Source organism: Anser cygnoides, chromosome 3 (assembly GCF_040182565.1).
Source record: "Anser cygnoides isolate HZ-2024a breed goose chromosome 3, Taihu_goose_T2T_genome, whole genome shotgun sequence".
Taxonomy (NCBI): domain Eukaryota; kingdom Metazoa; phylum Chordata; class Aves; order Anseriformes; family Anatidae; genus Anser; species Anser cygnoides.
In genome coordinates, this window is record NC_089875.1 from 30,034,070 (window position 1) to 30,052,880 (window position 18,811).

The 18,811-nt window shown below is 39.2% G+C and overlaps 2 protein-coding genes across 9 annotated transcripts in view; one reads left to right on the forward strand and one right to left on the reverse strand.

The window, feature by feature from the left end:
• The window catches only part of PIGF (phosphatidylinositol glycan anchor biosynthesis class F), a 25,636-nt gene extending 11,666 nt beyond the window's left edge, over positions 1 to 13,970 (reverse strand). For 3 of the 4 annotated variants that reach the window (XR_010830175.1, XR_010830174.1, XR_010830173.1), the window contains exons 1-6: positions 13,695 to 13,970; positions 13,016 to 13,153; positions 11,498 to 11,589; positions 10,553 to 10,669; positions 5,769 to 5,970; positions 5,175 to 5,283 (exon numbers count right to left, since the gene is read on the reverse strand). Coding sequence is in view for 1 of the 4 variants with exons in the window: in XM_048079440.2 (XP_047935397.1) it covers positions 5,175 to 5,283; positions 10,553 to 10,669; positions 11,498 to 11,589; positions 13,223 to 13,450 (546 nt within the window). In the remaining 3 variants the exon portion in view is untranslated. Of the gene's footprint in view, positions 1 to 5,174; positions 5,284 to 5,768; positions 5,971 to 10,552; positions 10,670 to 11,497; positions 11,590 to 13,015; positions 13,154 to 13,222; positions 13,451 to 13,694 lie in introns of those variants that run through there. The other variant, XM_048079440.2, reaches the window with a different exon arrangement.
• The window catches only part of CRIPT (CXXC repeat containing interactor of PDZ3 domain), a 68,173-nt gene continuing 63,040 nt past the window's right edge, over positions 13,679 to 18,811 (forward strand). For 4 of the 5 annotated variants that reach the window (XM_013171097.3, XM_013171092.3, XM_013171096.3 and 1 more), the window contains exons 1-4: positions 13,679 to 13,826; positions 13,983 to 14,048; positions 14,419 to 14,473; positions 15,132 to 15,235. In XM_013171097.3, the coding sequence (XP_013026551.1) occupies positions 13,811 to 13,826; positions 13,983 to 14,048; positions 14,419 to 14,473; positions 15,132 to 15,235 (241 nt within the window). In that variant the 5' untranslated portion in view covers positions 13,679 to 13,810. Of the gene's footprint in view, positions 13,827 to 13,982; positions 14,049 to 14,418; positions 14,474 to 15,131; positions 15,236 to 17,924; positions 18,654 to 18,811 lie in introns of those variants that run through there. The other variant, XM_013171101.3, reaches the window with a different exon arrangement.

Sequence of the window (18,811 nt, forward strand, 5' to 3'; positions counted from 1 at the left end):
AAATGCAGTGCTTAACTTTTTCTATGAATCTCAGGTTACATTACATTGTTGTAACAAAGCTAAATTGATAGCAATAGTACTTTTTATTCTAAATCCATATAGTACCTCCTGAATGTCAGAGGCTTTTGCTAACTTTTGACATTTCAGGGCTACAAACAGAGCATAAGGACAGTAGCAGCAACTTTTTGGTTTGCTTTATGTGGTATTTCTCAACTATTGTTGACCCAATTCTTGTAGTAACAATTCTGCCTTTTCTACAACACTTTAAATAATGAATTGCCTTTACATTGTAAGATACAGAGGCAGCTGTGTTTCCATAACACAGTTACACCACAAACATTAACCATAACCAACAGAAACATTAGATCCAGATTTTGCAACAAGCGGTCTTAAAGGCTTTAATGCCACCCTCTAAAATGATCACAGAACCGTAGAATATCCTTAGTTGAAAGGGACCCACAGGAATTGTTGAGTCCAACTGGCTGCACACCAGACCACCCAAAAATGAAGCCACATGTCTGAGAGCACTGTCCAAAGGCTTCTTGAACTCCAGCAGCTCGGTGCCATGAGCACTGCCCTGGGGAGCCTGTCCCAGTGCCCGACCACCCTCTGGGTGCAGAACCTTTCCCTAACCCCCAGCCTGACCCTCCCCTGTCCCAGCTCCATGCCGTTCCCTCGGGTCCTGTCGCTGTCCCCAGAGAGCAGAGCTCAGCGCCTGCCCCTCCGCTCCCCTCGTGAGGGAGCTGCAGGCCGCCATGAGGCCTCCCCTCGGCCTGCTCTGCTCTGGGGCCTCAGCTGCTCCTCATATATCTTGCCCTACAGACCCTTCTCTATTTTTGTAGCCCTCTTCTGGACACTCTCTAATAGCTTTATGTCCTACTTATACTGCGGCACCCAAAACTGCACACAGCACTCAAGGTGAGGCCGCACCAGGAGAGCAGAGCGGGACAATCCCTTCCCTCGCCCAGCTGGCAGTGCTGTCCCTGATGCACCCCAGGACACGATTGCCCCTCCTGGCCGCCAAAGCACTCTGCCGGCTCAGATTCAACTTGCTGTTGACCAAAACCCCCAGATGCCTTTCTGTGGAGCTGCTCTCCAGCCTCTCATCCCCTAGTCTGTATAATAACACCCACATAATAAATAAGGTCTAAACCACACTTTCTGTTCTAGAGGAGAACCATTTCCACTATTTTTTTTTTTAAGTTTGTGTGCAACAAAGGGTCTAAAATACGAAAAAAAAAACAAAAAAAAACCAGCCAAGCACTAGTGAAACTTGTCCTTATCTCAAAGCCCAGTCCTGGGTCCAAATGCAAATGCTGAGCTATTCCATTTGAATCCCTTTTTGATTCTGAGACAGATAAATCCAGAATTGTAATTCTCAAGCTTTCTGGTTTTAGACTAATATAAGAAACAGCTAATGTCAAAAGCTTGACAGCTTACTACTTTGTGTATGCACATTCCTAGAAATAATTTAGTTTTGACTGGGTTGTAATTACTTTTGAGCCTATAGTAAGATCTCCATGATTTTTTCAGACCTGGTTTGGGGCTTAATCTGTAGGTGTTCCTGTAAGCGTACCAGCTGGATTAGGTTCTACACAAACCACTCCCAACCCATGTCTTTTGGAGGGGGGATTTTTGGTTTTGATTTTTTTCCTCTTTTAAAGAACCTCTTTCCGCAACTGTGTTATGTACATAACTATGTTATGTATTTTTTATGATTAGTAAGTCAGTGCTTGGATTAATCACTCAGTAGACAGGCAATCAGCACTAAAGATTTTCTTCCCAAAGCAAGCAGATTTGCAGCAACAGCATAATCCCTTATTAGGACCATTTTTCTTTCCTCTAATTTAGGCAGAAGACAACACCTTAAAGCACCTCTTCTTTTGCATTGCTACTGTGAAAGAGTCTACCATGAGCTTCTGTAACTACCTGACATCGGGTAGCAAGAAGAATACTCTTGCACAAAGGGGTTTCGTTGCTTGTACTCAGAACTTCTGAGAAATGACAGAAATTTTTCTTGGCTCCAAAGATTTGAGACAGAGATGCAGAGCTACTACATGCAACCCAGTACCTGTCTTATCGAATTCATACTCAGAGGGGACAGAATGACAAAACAGTCATGTTAACCCTTCCAAAAAGTTCAGTGTTTCCATGAAGCTCACTCATACACATGTCAACTTGGCTGAAGTAGGAAGCAGTGTTTCTGGGCAACTACTGAAAATGCCTGGCCATGACACTTGCGCTTTTTTTCCCCCCTGTGCCTTGGTGACCAATACTTAAGAGGTCACCTTCAGGAAAACAAAACAAAAATAAAATAAATCAACAGCTGACTGCGGACTTCTGACCAAATGGATTCTCTAAGCAAGCTACTTTAAAGAAGGTTCACTTCTGCCTTCAAGATGTGTTACAATTTTGGTGCTTCACTTTGTCAATTTTCTGCAATAATTTAACTTTTAAAACCTTTATAAGGAGCTTCCTTCATCTTCCCCTATACAGCAAATCCTAAAAAAATTAGCATTTAAAACTGTAGTTTTCAAAGACTGTTGAAGTGGCAGCCTGCACAAGTGATAAGCAAGCTTCTCTATTCATCTGAGGTCTTGAATTGCTCAGATGATGATTAAAGTAATGATCAAGCAGTTCAGACTCAAAAATGAGTAGTAAGATTCCCCCCCCTCTCCCCCCCCAATGATTTTAAATCCTACAAGGGGAAGTGGGGAGGGGAAGAAATTAAAGGAACACAATGAAAAGAACACAGCAGTAAAAGCTCTGGTAGGTACAGAAAAAAAAAAGCTTTTATGCAGGAGTTGGTAGTCAGAGACTCTCCCCTGATAACTTTGGTATCAAGAGTACATCAGAAATGAGGGTGGAGATGGTAAAAGGAAAGAGAAATACAGACATACAGTTTTTGCTGCTTCCTGAGTTCCCTAGGAAGCATTCATGCCCAGAAATAGCAACAAGTTATGGTATCTGAGGTTTCTGCAGGAGCCAGATAGTATCTTTTTAGATGTATAGATTCCAGAGCTTAACTTCAGTCAGTTACATTTGGTTTGTATGACTTTGAAAACTTTTCAAACACAGAAAGCCACCAGACCATTACCAAACTTGTGCCTCCTACTGTGGAGTGACAGAGGGAATGGACAAATAAAGAAATGAACTGTACTTAAAGTTATCTGTTTTAAGCTATTATATGTCTTTGCTTTGTTAATCAGAGCCTGTTGACTTTCATTAAGTTTTCCTTATACCATCAGTGCATAAAAGGTAAAGTTTTCATACACAGCATATTAGCTAAGTCTGAGATTGTGTGTGTGTGTACACACATGCATGTATTTTCTTAAAAGAGATGAGCAGTCACACATGTGGATGGTATTCATTTATCTAAATATGGGTGTCCAGTGCCATTTTAGGTATCCTACTGTTCAGCCTAGTCTCCACCTACTGTTCTGGAAGGTGATGGGTTCCCTTTTATGTCCTGTGCAATATCCAGCAGTCCCATGTGAGTTTCTGGATGTATCAGATGGCACTCGATATTACATTTAAATTACCGAGTATCATCCAAAACTCATGTATGTGGAGTCACTCTAATCCTAAATTCTGATCAATTATTATTTTCTGAATTACTATTCATACAGAGCAGTTTTCACGCCAGAAGATGAAATTCTATACTAGGAAATGCAACACGTAGGGTAATTCAAAGCGGAGACAGAGAGCATTTTGGACTTCTTTTTGACAGATGTGAACAAAGCAGAGGAACGGACAACATGCCATTACATGCTTGTATAAATGCAAGTTTTCATCAACACTTACATGGATTGACTCACAACACAAATGAGAGTGAGTGAAGACACAGACAATTTTAACTGCAAGCATGTGAATAACATAAAACTTGCCAGATGTGACGTGACATTTTAAAATCCTAGCTGAGCAAGAAAAGAAGCACTCGTTTCTCATTGCAAAAAGGTCATTGCAAGAAGAGATGAGGTTGCATTTCAACTAATTCCTTGATTTTCTGGATGACATTCAGGAAAGACCAGCGACAATAAACTAGTTGCCAACACTAGCCAGCCTCTATGTGAGACTGACGGTGAAATAACTTGCAAAAATAAAACCAAGCTGTTTTAGGGATGAAAACTTTATTTTATACTTAAGGTATTATTCTACTCCTCTAATCTTATTTTTGAAATAGAAATGTTAATGTCTCTTTACACTGGTGTATAGAAAGGCTGATGGTATAAAAACAGGCTGTTCTCTACTTTTGGAAGACAAATTCCTGTTGCAGCTCTAAGCCACAATCCCAGAGAAAAGCACTGCCTGCTATACTGACTTCTGAAAGAAACCTTTGAAACTGTCTGCTTAAGAACAGGCCTGCTAGGTGCTACTCAGCTGAGAGTTTATGAGTTTGGTAACCTGAGGAAAGAAAATATCCACTGAGGATCTTTAGGAAAAATTGGTATTATTATCATCATTTTATGGCAATTGCAGATTTTGGTTATATTTAATAGAATCGTTTCTCCGTGCCAAACAAAACATGAAGATAATAGCACAGACGTGAATTTAGAAAAACAGAATCTGCAATGCCAGCTTCACATTTTTTATTGTGCAACTATGAAGCTAACCCTTGCCTTCCTCTGAAGTCAGAAGGTAAGTTTTCAGTACAGTGTTTTGGCTGCACCATTTCCACAAATCAATCCAAATCTACTTTAAATGCATTCTGTTAAGTGCTTTTATGGAAGATAGAGGGGAACTAAAACACACTAGGAGAGCATCTTTCCTTCCCTACCCATAAGCAATAAAAGATACCAGACTAAAGGTAGACAAACTTGGAGCCATCTTTATCATTTCACATTTCTCTTCCTCCTTGTCTAGCTTCTTCATATGAAAACCCTTACAGCTCTATTTCACGAGAAAACTTGCATGCAGCAAACACGCTCATAAATCTATAACAAAGAATCTCTTTTGAAGGAAGGGCAAAAATTCTGCATTTTACATCCTCATTCTGTAAGCACAGATGCTTCTAATGGCATTTTGAATGTTTGGCACAACCCTACAGAAACAAGGTATGAGTAAATCCAATATACCCGTACGGTTTCAGAGCAATTTTGTGTAGCTTGCAGGACAATTTTGTAGCTTTATACCCAGAAAATAAATATATTTATGATAAAGGTGTAGATACTAACCTGCCAAGGTCGATCCCAATCAAGAGGAATAGGAAATGCTCCAAACCAAGCTCCTAGTATACTGCATGTTGTAGTAATCTGTAGACTGTTTTCCCAGATGGAGGTAGCTCTGCAAGAGAAGCGTGTTACAAGATTTCAACACCAGCAAAAGTTACCAGTTCCGAATATTAGATCTGATGTCTTCCAAGATTTTTGAGATTACAAACAAATAATCAATATATTTGATAAATAGCATGCAAGTTTCTCCTAACAGGTATATACAAACTATATGTAAAATGTAAGTTGCATATTTTAGCTATAATCACAATCTTTCTATAACACTCATTAAAGAGATCTTTTCCCCTTGAGGTGTTTACTGAAAAAGCTAATTTATTTTACCTGAAAACACTCCTATTGAATTTGAAACACCATAACAACAGCAAGTTAAAATATCACAAAAACACTATGTGCATTGAAAGGAAAAATAGACATGAAGGGCTAGTATGGGATCCCAAAGTACTCTATGGCATAGATACGTTGTTATCCTTTCATGCCTAAGACAATTTGAAATTTAAAAGAGAAGCCTATTATGTTAATATTGCAAAGCAAACTTACATGAACTGAAAAGAAACACTGCAAAGTAAATGTAGCCTGCATATTACAGCTTTTAAGCCACATTGTTTCCAAGTTCAACTACGCTGGCAGCAGGATGTATTTCTTGCATGCTGAAGACTTCCTTTTGCATCGCCAATCATGGTGCGTACTGTACCACAGCAGATATTAATGAGTTTGGTCTTGAGTTTATAGCCTCCTACCACTAGGAAAAAATTTGGAAAAGTTGGATTTCCACTTATTAGATAAGCACTTATTGTCCATTATCAGTTTACCAAGTGATTGCTTTGCTTTCCTCAAGCCATGAGCATCTGCGTTCTTTGTACCAGTTAAGAAAACAGAACAGCAGTTCAGAGCACCATAGGGCATAGTTCTGAGAGGCAGGAGAACTGGGCTCAAATCCCTGCTCCAAATCTGTAAGAGGAGAGATCTGAATCTTAGATTTGCTATATCTTAGATTATAAACACAAATACAACTTTAGGCAACTGAGGGGGGGAAAAAAAAAAGGCATTTTTATGGCTAGAGGTCTAGACAGCAGTAAACCCCAAACTTCACAAGCAATGTTTAGGTTGCATGACAAGAAAAGCTTTAAACCTTTAACCCTTGTTTAGAAGGGTCTAAAATTTCACACTATTTCTGAGTAGGTGTAACTCGCTGCTGCATTTGATATTTGACAGAAATACTCACAAGGGTAGGGCAAACATTTTCTGTTGTTTGCAAAATAAAGGTCATACAGATTACAATATTTATAATTCAATGCTAACATTTGGGGGCAGAAACAGGCACTATTTCTTCTACATTAACCCCATCCCCGTAACTTGTAATACTAGATTTAAGCACACAATTCTATTTATTTGTATTTTTAAAAAAATATTTATAAGTCTGCATATTGAAACTTGTAAATTATTTCCAGAAGCTGAATACGTGAGCAGGCAGTTGTGAGCCAGCAGGGAGAAGAGAACATTCACTACAGCCCTAAAGGAGTGAAAGAGCCAGGAGAATATACCGAGGACTGACTGAGGTACATTTATACCTCACAAGACATCCTATCTGGTAAATCTACACACATCCTGCTGCACCATATGGAGGCACCAGACTGAGTCCAAAAGCAAAACAACAGAATTAGCAAGGCACAGTGCCCGAGTGAAGAACAGCCACTGGCAGCCTGGCAACAACGAGAGCTTCTCATTCATCCACTCTGCAGCACGGACACAGGCTACTCCAACACAGCGTGCCATGTCCTCCAACACCATATCACAGTAACAATGTTTTGATTATTCTCTTTTCTGCATGGAGTGTCACCTATCAGGATTTTTACAGGTATTCATTGATGCATCACACAAATCCTTCTTTTACCTGAGGAGCAATGGTAGAAACATTTATGAACTTTATGTTTTATGGATTTCTGTATTTTTAAACCACGAATAAATGAGAACTGAAAAGATTCTGCAGGCAAGACCAGTGATATTTAAGATGATAAATTATCACTAGTGGCATAAAGGCCTTTTAAAACCTCAAATCATTATTTAATCCCATTAATTATACAAGTTAAGCGCTGTTCTAAATAACGTTTGAATTAAGAGGTTAGTTAAAAAAAGAATTTATTAAGACAGCTCCTGGACAGACAAGATCTAGAATTTCTGCACCATGGCAGTACTGAAATACAAAGCAGTACAGCGCTTTGACAATGCCCGCCTTTCCAAAGGACATTTCCAAATCTGTGAGAGTAAGGAGGACACAATAAGTGATGAGAGAAATGAAAACTGGAAAGAGCCGTAAAGTTACTGGTTTATACTATTTTTTTGGACAAGCTCCAAATAGAGAATCTACTTCCCACCCAGGTAACATCTTACAACTGCTATGATACCAGAAATTTCAACACAATTGCTCAGATTAGGGACTTGAAATAAATTTTCTTCAAAAGGAGGAATAAAAAATAATAAAAAAATCAGCAAATGAAAGCTGATTTCTTCAAGACTTTTATGCGGGAGGCTATTTTAGCCAACAACTACTGAAACACCCTTTAAAGTCTCCTACTTCCATTAGTGTCAATATGCCTTCCCACAGCTTTTATTTCCCTCTACCCACTCTCAGCAGCACATGATAGCATATGATCAGTGTCATGACACTGCGTGTCAGAACAGTGAGCCCAGAGACAGCCAGAGTGGGCCCATCCCTTCTCAAATGGAAAACTGGTGAAAAGAAGAGCCCTATTTACAGCCTCCTTAAAACTCAAGTCTTGATGATGCAGAATGCACAAGCTTCCTTTTCTCACACATTCTATGTGTACACAGACTCCTCAGGCAAGAGCAAATTGTTCTTTAAAAACTCTAAGAAATCTGAGTTTTTATTTCATTTGGTTCAAACTGTTCAAAAAGTGCACTCAGTTTGAAAACACGAAGCATGTGGAATTTTCTGCCTGAGCTACACTTGTGTTTCACGCATTCCAACAAAACGACGTCTTCCTCATCCACCAACATCCCAAACACTGCTAATACAAGCCATAAACCTGCAGTGTCACAGATCACATTATCCTGAGCTGGCTCGTGTCATCTGCCCCCTACAGGTGAGGTGACTTAGACTCACGGACTGATCTTTTGGCTTTCTTAGAAGCGATCACTTGACTAGAAGTGCTGCAATTAAAAACAGAGAAAGCTAAGCACCTCCGCAGAAAAAACAAGCACTTCACAAAATGATCCCCAATCTATTTACGGCAGATGACACAATTGTACCATAGCTATTACAATGCAATAGGTTATGTACCACGTTACTTCAATGTAACTTTATGAGTAGGTATCCAGAGGAATAGCTGGCTAATTAATATTAACATCTATCACTTGTTTACACTTGATACATCAAGATAAACTTTTTTAGGTGCCCTTTTCCATTTTTCTGTGAAGACAAAAGCACAAGCACATCCCGATCTTTCGAGTATTGCACAGGCAAATAAAAGTAACAAAAATTAAGTGTCAATGATTACTTCAGTCTAAATCGTACTCATTTTTTGTAAACAAGTTCTTCTTTCATTCTACACTACGTGCTTAACCAGACTTTCCAGCTTGCTATCTCAGTGCAATACAATTCAGTACACTTGTCTTTCAAGGCACACAGCCATGCTGATCTTACCTGACTGCCCTTTTCCTCCGTTCAACCTGTCCCACCTCATTCCAAACGGTTAAGTCAGAGGAAACAACCTTGTAATAAATCATGCCTACACTCAGCTAACACCTAAGTGCAAGACCTTCCAACTCATGAATTCATGAGGTCAAATGAAAAGCCAACAGAATTCTTTGTAAATGAACATGTTGCTGCAATCCCTAAAAAAATGCTATAGTATTTCTTTGTAGTCTATTTTCGTTCAAGGGGTAGTCTAACTAAACATCGTTATTAAATACGCATTTTATTCTGATAACATCACATGGCTCACTAGTAAGAAACATGTACAAAGTGTCACAGCAAAAACGTCAAAGCAAGACAACCCTGTTTCCTATGCAATAATTATACTGAACAACATTGGGATCCAGACTAGGCAAGAAACAGACACGTGTTCAAGATCTAACCTAGCACAAAGACAGACTGTTGTCAAACATCTGTTACTTGAATTCACCTATGATTTCCAGTTGCAAAACTTCCAAAGATGACTAAGTGAACCAGCAATGATTTGTTTTGGCTAAACAACTCCATGCTTTGATTGAATTATTGCAAGATGTCATCTCTATTACTCTGTTCACTCCCTCTACTGAAAATAAAAAGCAGGCATAACCAACTTGGATAAGCATTAAGATAATTTTTAGTAAGCTGAGAACTGAGATAATACAAAAAACAATACATGAAACAACTATAAAAAGTCTATTTTTGACCTTCTCTACACAAGTTTAAAACAAAAGCAACTCATTAGGTCAGCAGAGCTATACAACTTTTCATTTTCTTCGGAGGTGAGACTTTGCCCTTATGAACTGTTATATGGGAATGAATGCTAAGATCTTATTATTGAACTTCAAGTATACGTAGGGCTTCTTTATGTTTCAGAGTCCTAGCCTTTCAATGTTCCTGTTACTTAATGAGTGAAAAAAGGCAGAAGAGATAGAATACTTCTGAAAAATAAGTTATCCTTAATACATGGCAATGATATGGCTTTTACTAGGTTAAAAAAAGCTTATTTTCCTTTAAACATACTCTTGAAAAAAAATTATGCTTGAAAACTCTGACACTGAAAACAGCTTTCTCTGAAACTTGAAAGAGAGCACCGACAAAGACTATGTACTTAAGAGCATAGTAGATTATATATAATTTTCACAGTTACATCCAAGTTAAAAATATTGTTAAAAGCGTGTTTGTTCTGGCTTACTATTGCTACTGTAAACACTGTCTTTATAAAGGTATGATTTTCCCTATGCAGCTCAGTCACAAGACTCCTTTCTATTTAATGATCATCATACTGGCCAGCAGAATGGTTTTACATCACTAAAATGCTCATTTGAAACTTTACTTCCTTCAAACAAATAAAGCAAGATTTAGTCTCTGGATACCAGATGTAAAAAGTCAGTTTTCTGGTCACCAAATGAAACCCATAATTTCACTTGAACACTTTTTTAGCGTCTTCAAAACTACTAATTTTGTCAGAAAAGTTTTCATAGGCCCTGAATTACAAAAGTGAAAAAAAACCACACCATAATTCAGGAAGCTTCCTTTTTTTTTTTTTTCTTTCTTTTCAAAAAAATATGATATCTTATTTACATTAATTCACTCTATTCTAAATTTTACCCAGGGTGGAAATGGAACTTACCCATTTTTACTAAATACCCGTATCCAAGCTTGTATGTTTGGTCCCAGCATACATAAACATTGTAAAGTAGTAAAGGTAGACAGGAGAACTGCAAACAAAAATGTCTCAGTCACTGACCTACAAAGAAGCAATATAACAAAATAAAGTGAGGTAAAGCTACTAATTTATTATTATTATTTTTTTAAAGAGCTCCAAGATTTAGGAAAAAACCCTCTTAGTCAACTTGTGAAAGCATGCATGCTTTCTTGAGCCTCATGTAGAAGAAGTCTTTTCTTCTTACTCTAAAACAATAAAGAAAAATAGGAAAAAAAATCTGGTATCTGTTTGTTACCTCAACAAAGACTGCAATGTAGTATCTTACTTAAATGCCTGATACCTGCAACATTTTAAAAAATACATTATATACCTCATACATAACATCAGTTCCGAAGAACACTTGGATATTTACTTCAATATTCAATTTATTTTTCTAGTTTGACATTGTGGAAGCAACCATGAACCCAAACTAGACGATGTCATTGTTAGTCAGTAATTGATCATCTCTCTCAGAAATCAGTTAGTTTGCTTCATGTTTCTCCTATTTTCTTAATCATCCTTAAAAATTAAAAATACTAATATCAAAAGGATGAAAGATAAGCAAGATGCATATTTTAGAAGCTTATGGGAGAAATGACTAAATGAAACTTGGAAAATATTAATACCCTTAAGTATAACAAATACTATAGTAAAAGTGTTTGTTTGTAACTGTCTCATGAAACATATCTCCAAATACAGACAAATTGTAAGAGCTAACTTCTACAAAAAGACAGCCATCCTTCTCCGCCCAGCCAGGAGCTTATCTTTAAATATCCAATGTACCAGCTAATACACAAGAACTTATACCAATATTAGCAAGGAGAACTCCCCCTTAAAGCGTTTAGAGAAAAATAGGGTCTTCTGACTTACTCTATGAGAGGTGCTCCATAAAGAACAATAATCGCATGAAATAGTATGCAAGACATGAAAAAGTATATACAGCATTTTAGAAATCTGGATATCTAAAAAAGAGCAATAAAATATCAGAATAATGTTTCAAAAGAAGAGAGGACATAAGTAACATACCTAGCCTATATCTTATCAACAGCACTGCACACTACCTATTCCTTTAGATATTTAATTTTAGCTACAGCACAGTATGATAACAGCATGGTATATTTCCACACAGCTTTCCTTACGTTTAATACTTTAAATAATGAATTACAAATGACCACGCTCACTCCATCTAAAATGTTTTCACGCACCTTGTAATGTTAAGACAAACATAGAAAAAATACGACTGGAAATGACAAAATAAACAAAGATAGTTTCATCAGATATTTTTACGTGTTTTACATCTGAGCATTACACCCATTCATTAAAAGGCATCTTTTACAGAATGTGAAAAAGTATTTAAAAGCAAGAAAGTACCTAACATGAAAAAAGACATGCAAAATCAAATATAATACGTAAAGCTATATGAAATAAAACCCACTATGGTTTGAACTTGACATCTTAAATGCTAAATCCCTTTGAAAAATGCTCACGACTTTTCATAGATCTGCAAAACACCAATAACCATCCATGAATTTAAACAACACTTTCTGGGTACTCCCTGTATTGGACAGAAGTACAGACACTCAATAAATAGTTTTGGTTAGGTCTGTTCTGGTCAGGTCACCGATGGAAACCCATAATCTCACTTGAACACTTCTTTGATATTCATTCCTTACACTAGGCTCGGATGAAATCTCACCTAGAACATGATGCCCGCTTCATTTTCAAATCACAGATGGTTAAAATACTTGTTTTCCACGATGACTTTGTGTATTTTACGTCCCTCTCTGTCAACAGGATATTAAGGCAGAAGTATTACATACAAAGATGCTGCTTTGGGATGTTTGCTTAACTCTTTAAGAGTCACCACCTAAGAGTGTTTGACTTTGTCCGACCCAGCAGCACGTGGGGAGTGCACAACTCTCGAGCTGCCCTCAAGGGACTGGTTGTGTGCTGCTCTGAATTGGTCCTCTTCAAGCCTATTATGCTGGGATTCATACCTTTAATGCTTCTGTTACAGTCTGCAACTACAAAAAAATTTCTCCTAGGTATATATTGTGTGCTGATTTAGTCATTCACAGCAATGCAGCAATCACTAAAATACTTTTTCAGTTTGCTTTTTAGAGTTTACTAGCTTGTTTAAATTGCTCTTCTCACTCTTACACCTCAAATCCTACGCACTATTTCTCTTCTTTTTGAAATGACTCCAGACCTATAACGACACAAGAGAAAAGTGTATCCTCATGATACTGAGGGTCAGGCCTGGACTAGGAGATGCCTTCTGGGCCCATCCTGCTTTGTGCTGGTGTTTGCCAGCGAATTGTTTTTGGACCCATGGCCAGGGCTACAAACCACAGCGTGTCGGCAAGAAACGGGCAGGGAATTGCTCACCCAAAGAGGTTGCTTGCAGGTAAGGAATGAAGCAAATTCTCCATTATTTTCAGGATATTTAACAACAGGTGCTGCACTCAGCTCATTCATGGAAAACAAGGATTCGCCACCAAGAATTCCAACTCCCTTCTTTCTCATCTGATTAGTTCAAAGAAAGAATTAGCTTCCCCTCCGTATCGGCTGGTAGTAACTTAAGAATAAGCTTACCTTGTTACCCAAAGAACTTCTCTTCGGAGACAGGCTTGGTTTTAGGACTAAACACAAGATTACATTAAGGGTACCGACGCAAACAGAACAAACGCACAGCCACGTGAGGTGCGTCCCCAGAACCGTGAACCCGTCCAGGAAGAAAGCCGGCACGACGGCAGTCAGCACGACGGAGGCAGCGCACAGCAGGTTGGCAGCCCACAGCCTCCGTACTTCGGCGTCCCTCATCGTGCTCCCTGCAACACAGCGAGCGGCGCGGGCGCACCGGCGGCCATTTCGTGGCAGAACGGCACCGCCGCCACACGACCCCGGGCACCGCCGCCCCAAACCCGAGCACCCCGGGCCGGGAGCGGCCTCTCCCGGCGCCCTTCCCCGCTCTCCCTCCAGCCGCGGGGCCACAGCCCCGGCCCTATCCCTATCCCTGTCTCTGTCTCTGTCCCTGTCCCTGTCCCCGTCCCCCGCGGCCACTTACCGCGGCCTCACCCCCGGCGCGGCGCCGTGGCCGCCCGGCGACGGAAAACGGCGGCGGCGACAGCTCGTCAGCTCCGGGGCGGACCCGGAAGGTGCCGGTTGTTGTGAGGGGCAGCCATGGTGTGCGAGAAGTGTGAGTGGGGACGGCGGTGGGCACGGGTCTCCAGGGGTCCCTGGGCGGTCCCCGCCCCCCCCCCATCCCTCTCAGTCCCCCTCGGGTGGCCGTGGCCTGGGGGCGGTGGCGCGGCGCTGTTTTAATCTTTTTCCTTCATAACGTTTCCTTCCGTAGGTGAGAGGAAGCTCGGTACCGTGATCACTCCCGATACGTGGAAGGACGGGGCGAGAAACACCACAGGTGCTGCGCTCGGCAGAGAGCTCAAAGCCGGCTCCCTTCCCTAGCCATCTTACAATCCTAGGGCTAAAATTTGTGGCAGTTTATCAAGTTAACTCCTAACTCCTGTAGTTTCCTTAGCATGCTAATTTAATACACTAGGGATTTGTTTGCCGTGATCTTTTCGATATTGAATATGTCCAGTTTTCCCCCCTTGTATGCAAGGGTGATGTGCTGGGCCCGGCAGAAGGTAGCCTGGTGTGCTGTGCCTCTGTGCTGCGTGCTTTATCTCTGTGACTTCCTTGGCCCTTGTGTAAAAGCTGCAAGCTAAGCTTCTCCCACATATCCTTGAAACTGGGAAATTTATTGCTTTGTGCTTCTGTTCTTTTTGTAGAGAGTGGTGGCCGAAAGCTAAATGAAAACAAGGCGTTGACCTCAAAGAAGGCAAGGTCAGTATTTAAGCCAGATTTCAGCTAAAACATCAGTTTTCTGCAGCTGACACCTGGTTTCTGGAAAGCTTGGTAACTCCTCAAAACTCAACCAAAATGCTCTTTTTAAAAATTCTTTGTGGGGGTTATGGCATGTTATGACTTGTTAAAAGTTATGTCCATACACATTTCATGGGTGCTTTCTGCTGAATCAGAGTCTAGGCAGCTATATTGCTCCAGTCTTCCCTAAAACTGCCAGGGTTTGATGTTTGTGTTAAGAGAGGAGCTGAAAAGGTTTATTTTCCATGCTAAGATTGCGTGTACGATCTCTTGAGCATTTCTTTAAATTCTGGGAGAGTTCTGTTATATTATGCAAGGGGGCATTGCTGGAAGGTGTCTTAAGTTCAAAATAGCCTTGTATCTTAGTAAAAAGATACATTTTTAGTTCTGCTTTTAATAATTTGGTCTTCATAATGCAAGAAATCTCTCTTAATGGGGAAAGAGAGAGTTTTTCTTTAGAGTTTGTGTATCCTATTATAAATTACCTTTGTATGTTCCTTTTTTTAATCATATTTTTTGCTGGAGTTTCTGTCTGTGTCCTCTGGCTTAGACTTTTTAGGATGAGGCAGCGGAAGTACCTTTATTTCAATGTTCATAAAGTATTTTTCCTTTTTGCCAGATTTGATCCTTATGGAAAGAACAAATTTGCAATATGTCGGATTTGTAAGAGTTCTGTCCATCAGCCAGGGTCTCACTATTGTCAAGGATGTGCCTATAAAAAAGGTGAGTTTCACTAAATACCATATTAACACAGTTTGGTTTGAAATTAAGAGAGCATGTGGAACTCTTGAATTTGGCCTTACAAAGGGAAGGCTGAGATGAGATTTAATTGCTGTCTTTAACTGGTAATTAGGAAGGTGTAGAGAAGATGAAGTCAGACTTGTCTCTGAGATGCACAACAATAGAATAAGAGGCAATGGACCCAGGTTAGAGTGCAGGATACTCTAATTACATACAAGGAAACCAATTTACACCATGAGGGTGGTCAAATATTGTAATAACAGTAGAGCTCAGGGAATCTCTACTGGAAGCATTCAGGGCTTGACTTGAAAGGTCCCATGCAGCTGCATCCAAGTTGGCTGTGTTTTGAGTGGGATGGGGGCTGGACTAGGGACTGCTGGAGATCCTTTTCAACGTAAGTTATTCTGTGACTTAACTTCTTTTAAAATGTTTCCAGTAGAAATGGATAGATGAAAAGTAAGCTTAATCTTGGCAATTGCATAGAAAACTGTCATCTAGCAAGTTTGATTTTTTTTTTCTTGGTATAAAAAGAAAAAAAGAAACTCGTTTGCTGCAGTTGTCTTTCTGCTCCCTTCTCCATTCTACCTTTTTTGCAATAGCTAAATCCAAAACTTGAAGTACTGGTTTAAAAAATAATCCAGTCTTGGTAAAGTAATAGACTAGCTTAACAAAAATAGTATACCTGAGGAGTAAATAGGAAAAATAAACTGGGGTGTAAAAATAATTTAAAAAGTGTATCTGAAGATAAGTTATATTTATGGATGTCTTTGCTCCTCATTGTATCCTTATTCATTCAGTAGCTTAACATAAGCAATTGAGAGGTTCATTTCTCAAAAGGGAGTCTGTGGCCCAATTGTGAATATACTTTGTGCATTGAAAGTCAAGGTTGGCTTAACATAAAACTGAAAAATAAGAATTTAATCATTGTCCCTAGAAAGCAAGACATTGCGGTACATAATATATAAAATCTTTCTGTACTTATGAGTTAATGTATGAATGTGATGAAATTCTTCGTATGCCTAGAAGCTCTCTATCTCCTATATTCATTACAAGCCTTCACTATTAAAAAAAAATAATAAATTGTTCAAAAGTTCCCTCAGGAACAAAAAAAATCAGTTTCAACCAAGTTTGATGTAGAGCCTTAAGGTTATAAAATTTTACCAGTCATCTGTGTTTGAGTAGATAAGCAAAAGGGCTCAAACTTTTAATTTTCTGAGGGGGAAGAAAGAACAACGTGAACTCAGTTACATTAGTAATACTGAAGAACCCCCACAGACACAGGTTGAACCAATTGCTAGCTGCAGAGCAACAGCTAACCAGTAGTAAGTTTTGTTTATGGAATGACGTTAATTGTTCTATAACTGTGCACAGTGTCACTGAATCAGTGGCTTAGCAGTCTGCTGTAGGAGTGTTGCCTTTTCTAGTTGCTAGATGCTCACCAGATGGCTGCCTGAATCCCATATGGCAGAACCTTGTTCTTTCTTAAACTTACCATTGTTTTGGGTGGCCTTCAGGATTTCGTCTTTGCCTGCTTGTGTATCTTTCCAGGAAGAAACCTCATAAAAGTCAGAGCTTAATCTTCAAGTGCTTTAGGTTCTAGTTCTGACCATCAACGACTGAGGTTGTGGCATGTTTCTTGAAGCGGGTGCAGTATTACTGCTTGGTGCTTCAACTGTTGCGTAGCTCTGAAATTCAGAGACCTGAAGTTAATTACTCCTCAATTTAGACCTGGAGTGAACAGTGGGTGGGCTGGATTTTGAACTCCAGAACAAATCTCGTGGCACGTTCCCCACTGTTCTCCTTCCTAGGGGACTCGCAGATGTGTGTCCAGTCACATGATGTCAATATATAAAAGCCTGTGATTTGGAGAGAGGCAACAGAAATAGTTGTCACGATGTTTTTTTTTTGTCTGCTGATGAACAGTCTTGTAAAAGGAGATGTGGTCCTACTGGACAGAAGACTTGGCACCTTTCAGTTTTAGAAAAAGAGGGAAACACTGAGAAACTCCCTCCTTTGCCCCTGCCAAACTTGTGTACTTTGCGCTACTCCTGTCGTCTGTCTTGCCGCTCTTTGGGTTTAGGTCAAAGTCTTCTGTGTCAACAGTAGTCATCTTCACTTCAACTCTCTCGCATTGTTAGTGTCCATTATTTATCTCTTCTGTTACTCTAAATAGTTTAATTCCATGAAATTGTACTCAACTTTCTCAATTGCCTGAAGTTCCCCATCTGTTAATCTTCCATTTAGCAGTCAGTTTGCTGGTGCTTATATTTCCTTAGCTTAGCTACTTTTCTTAGGCTACAGGACTTACGAAGTTTAATAACACACCATTTTTTAATTGTTTGCCAGATGGGAGCCTTTCCTGGCTGCCCTCCAGTATTTGAGCAAATTACGGAGGCTTCAGGTGCTGTTATGAATCATAATGCTCTCAAAATAGAGCTTATTTTGTAAGTGGAAGTATTACACATATGCTGCAAATACTAATTTGTGTTAGAAATCATATTACTGCTTCTGAATTAGCAATATCTGGTGAGGGGGTGCACATGCAGATTGTCAATGAGCGCTCATTTAACATTTACTTCAAAATTATCTTTATAAAAACATAGAGGCTATGTTTTGAAGAAAAAACCTTAATGATTTTTGAATAATTTACACACCTTTTGTGTGCTTATAGGCATCTGCTCAATGTGTGGCAAGAAGGTCTTGGATACGAAGAACTACAAGCAAACCTCTGTCTAATTATATTGATCAGTCTTTTCATGAACTTTAACTAAGGCATCTTTGTACATTAACCTTTCTCTGAAATCATTTGTGAATATCACTTTCTGGAAGATAATACATTTACATGGAATGAGATGAGAGATAAAGACTGCCTGATCGTTTGTATAGAAATGTACATGATATTTGATTTTTGTTGTTTTAGCACTAATGTTAACTGATACTTAAGGTAATGGTTTGCAGCAACTGCTACAGTTCAAAATGACAGGTTGAAACTATGTTACCATCGTAACATCCTTGAGGTTAACACTTTCATTGTTCTGTTGCTGCATCTCCAGTCTTTTCCTTGTCTGGTAGTAATGCTTTATAGGTGTGTAAACTATGAGGTTATTTCACCTCGTGGAAGTAGTATCTTTGTTTAGGTATGCATATTTATAATTCCTCTCACCCCTATTATGTCCTGTACTTTGAAGTGCTGCTTTTCAGAGTTTGATTCAATTGTTCTGTTGAAACAGTAGGGTTCTTTGTATTGCAGATTGTTAATCTACTAAAATGCAGTGTGTTACTCTGCCAGTTTGTACTTTTGCAGTAAGACTGATGAGCTGTTCTCCTGGCAACCTCTAAGGAGTTCTACATACAGCATTTGGTGGCCCAAGGCAATAAAATAATGAGCATAAATTTCTAATTCTAGGTCTCGGTCTCCTTATTTCTTAAATTAGTCTGGTTTTTAAACCATTGCTTGTAAACTGACTCTTGAATTCTATGATGTAATTGTTTATACACATGTCAAATTTGAAAGATCAAAACTGGTTGCCTTCTCAGCATTTGTTTGAGATAAGACTT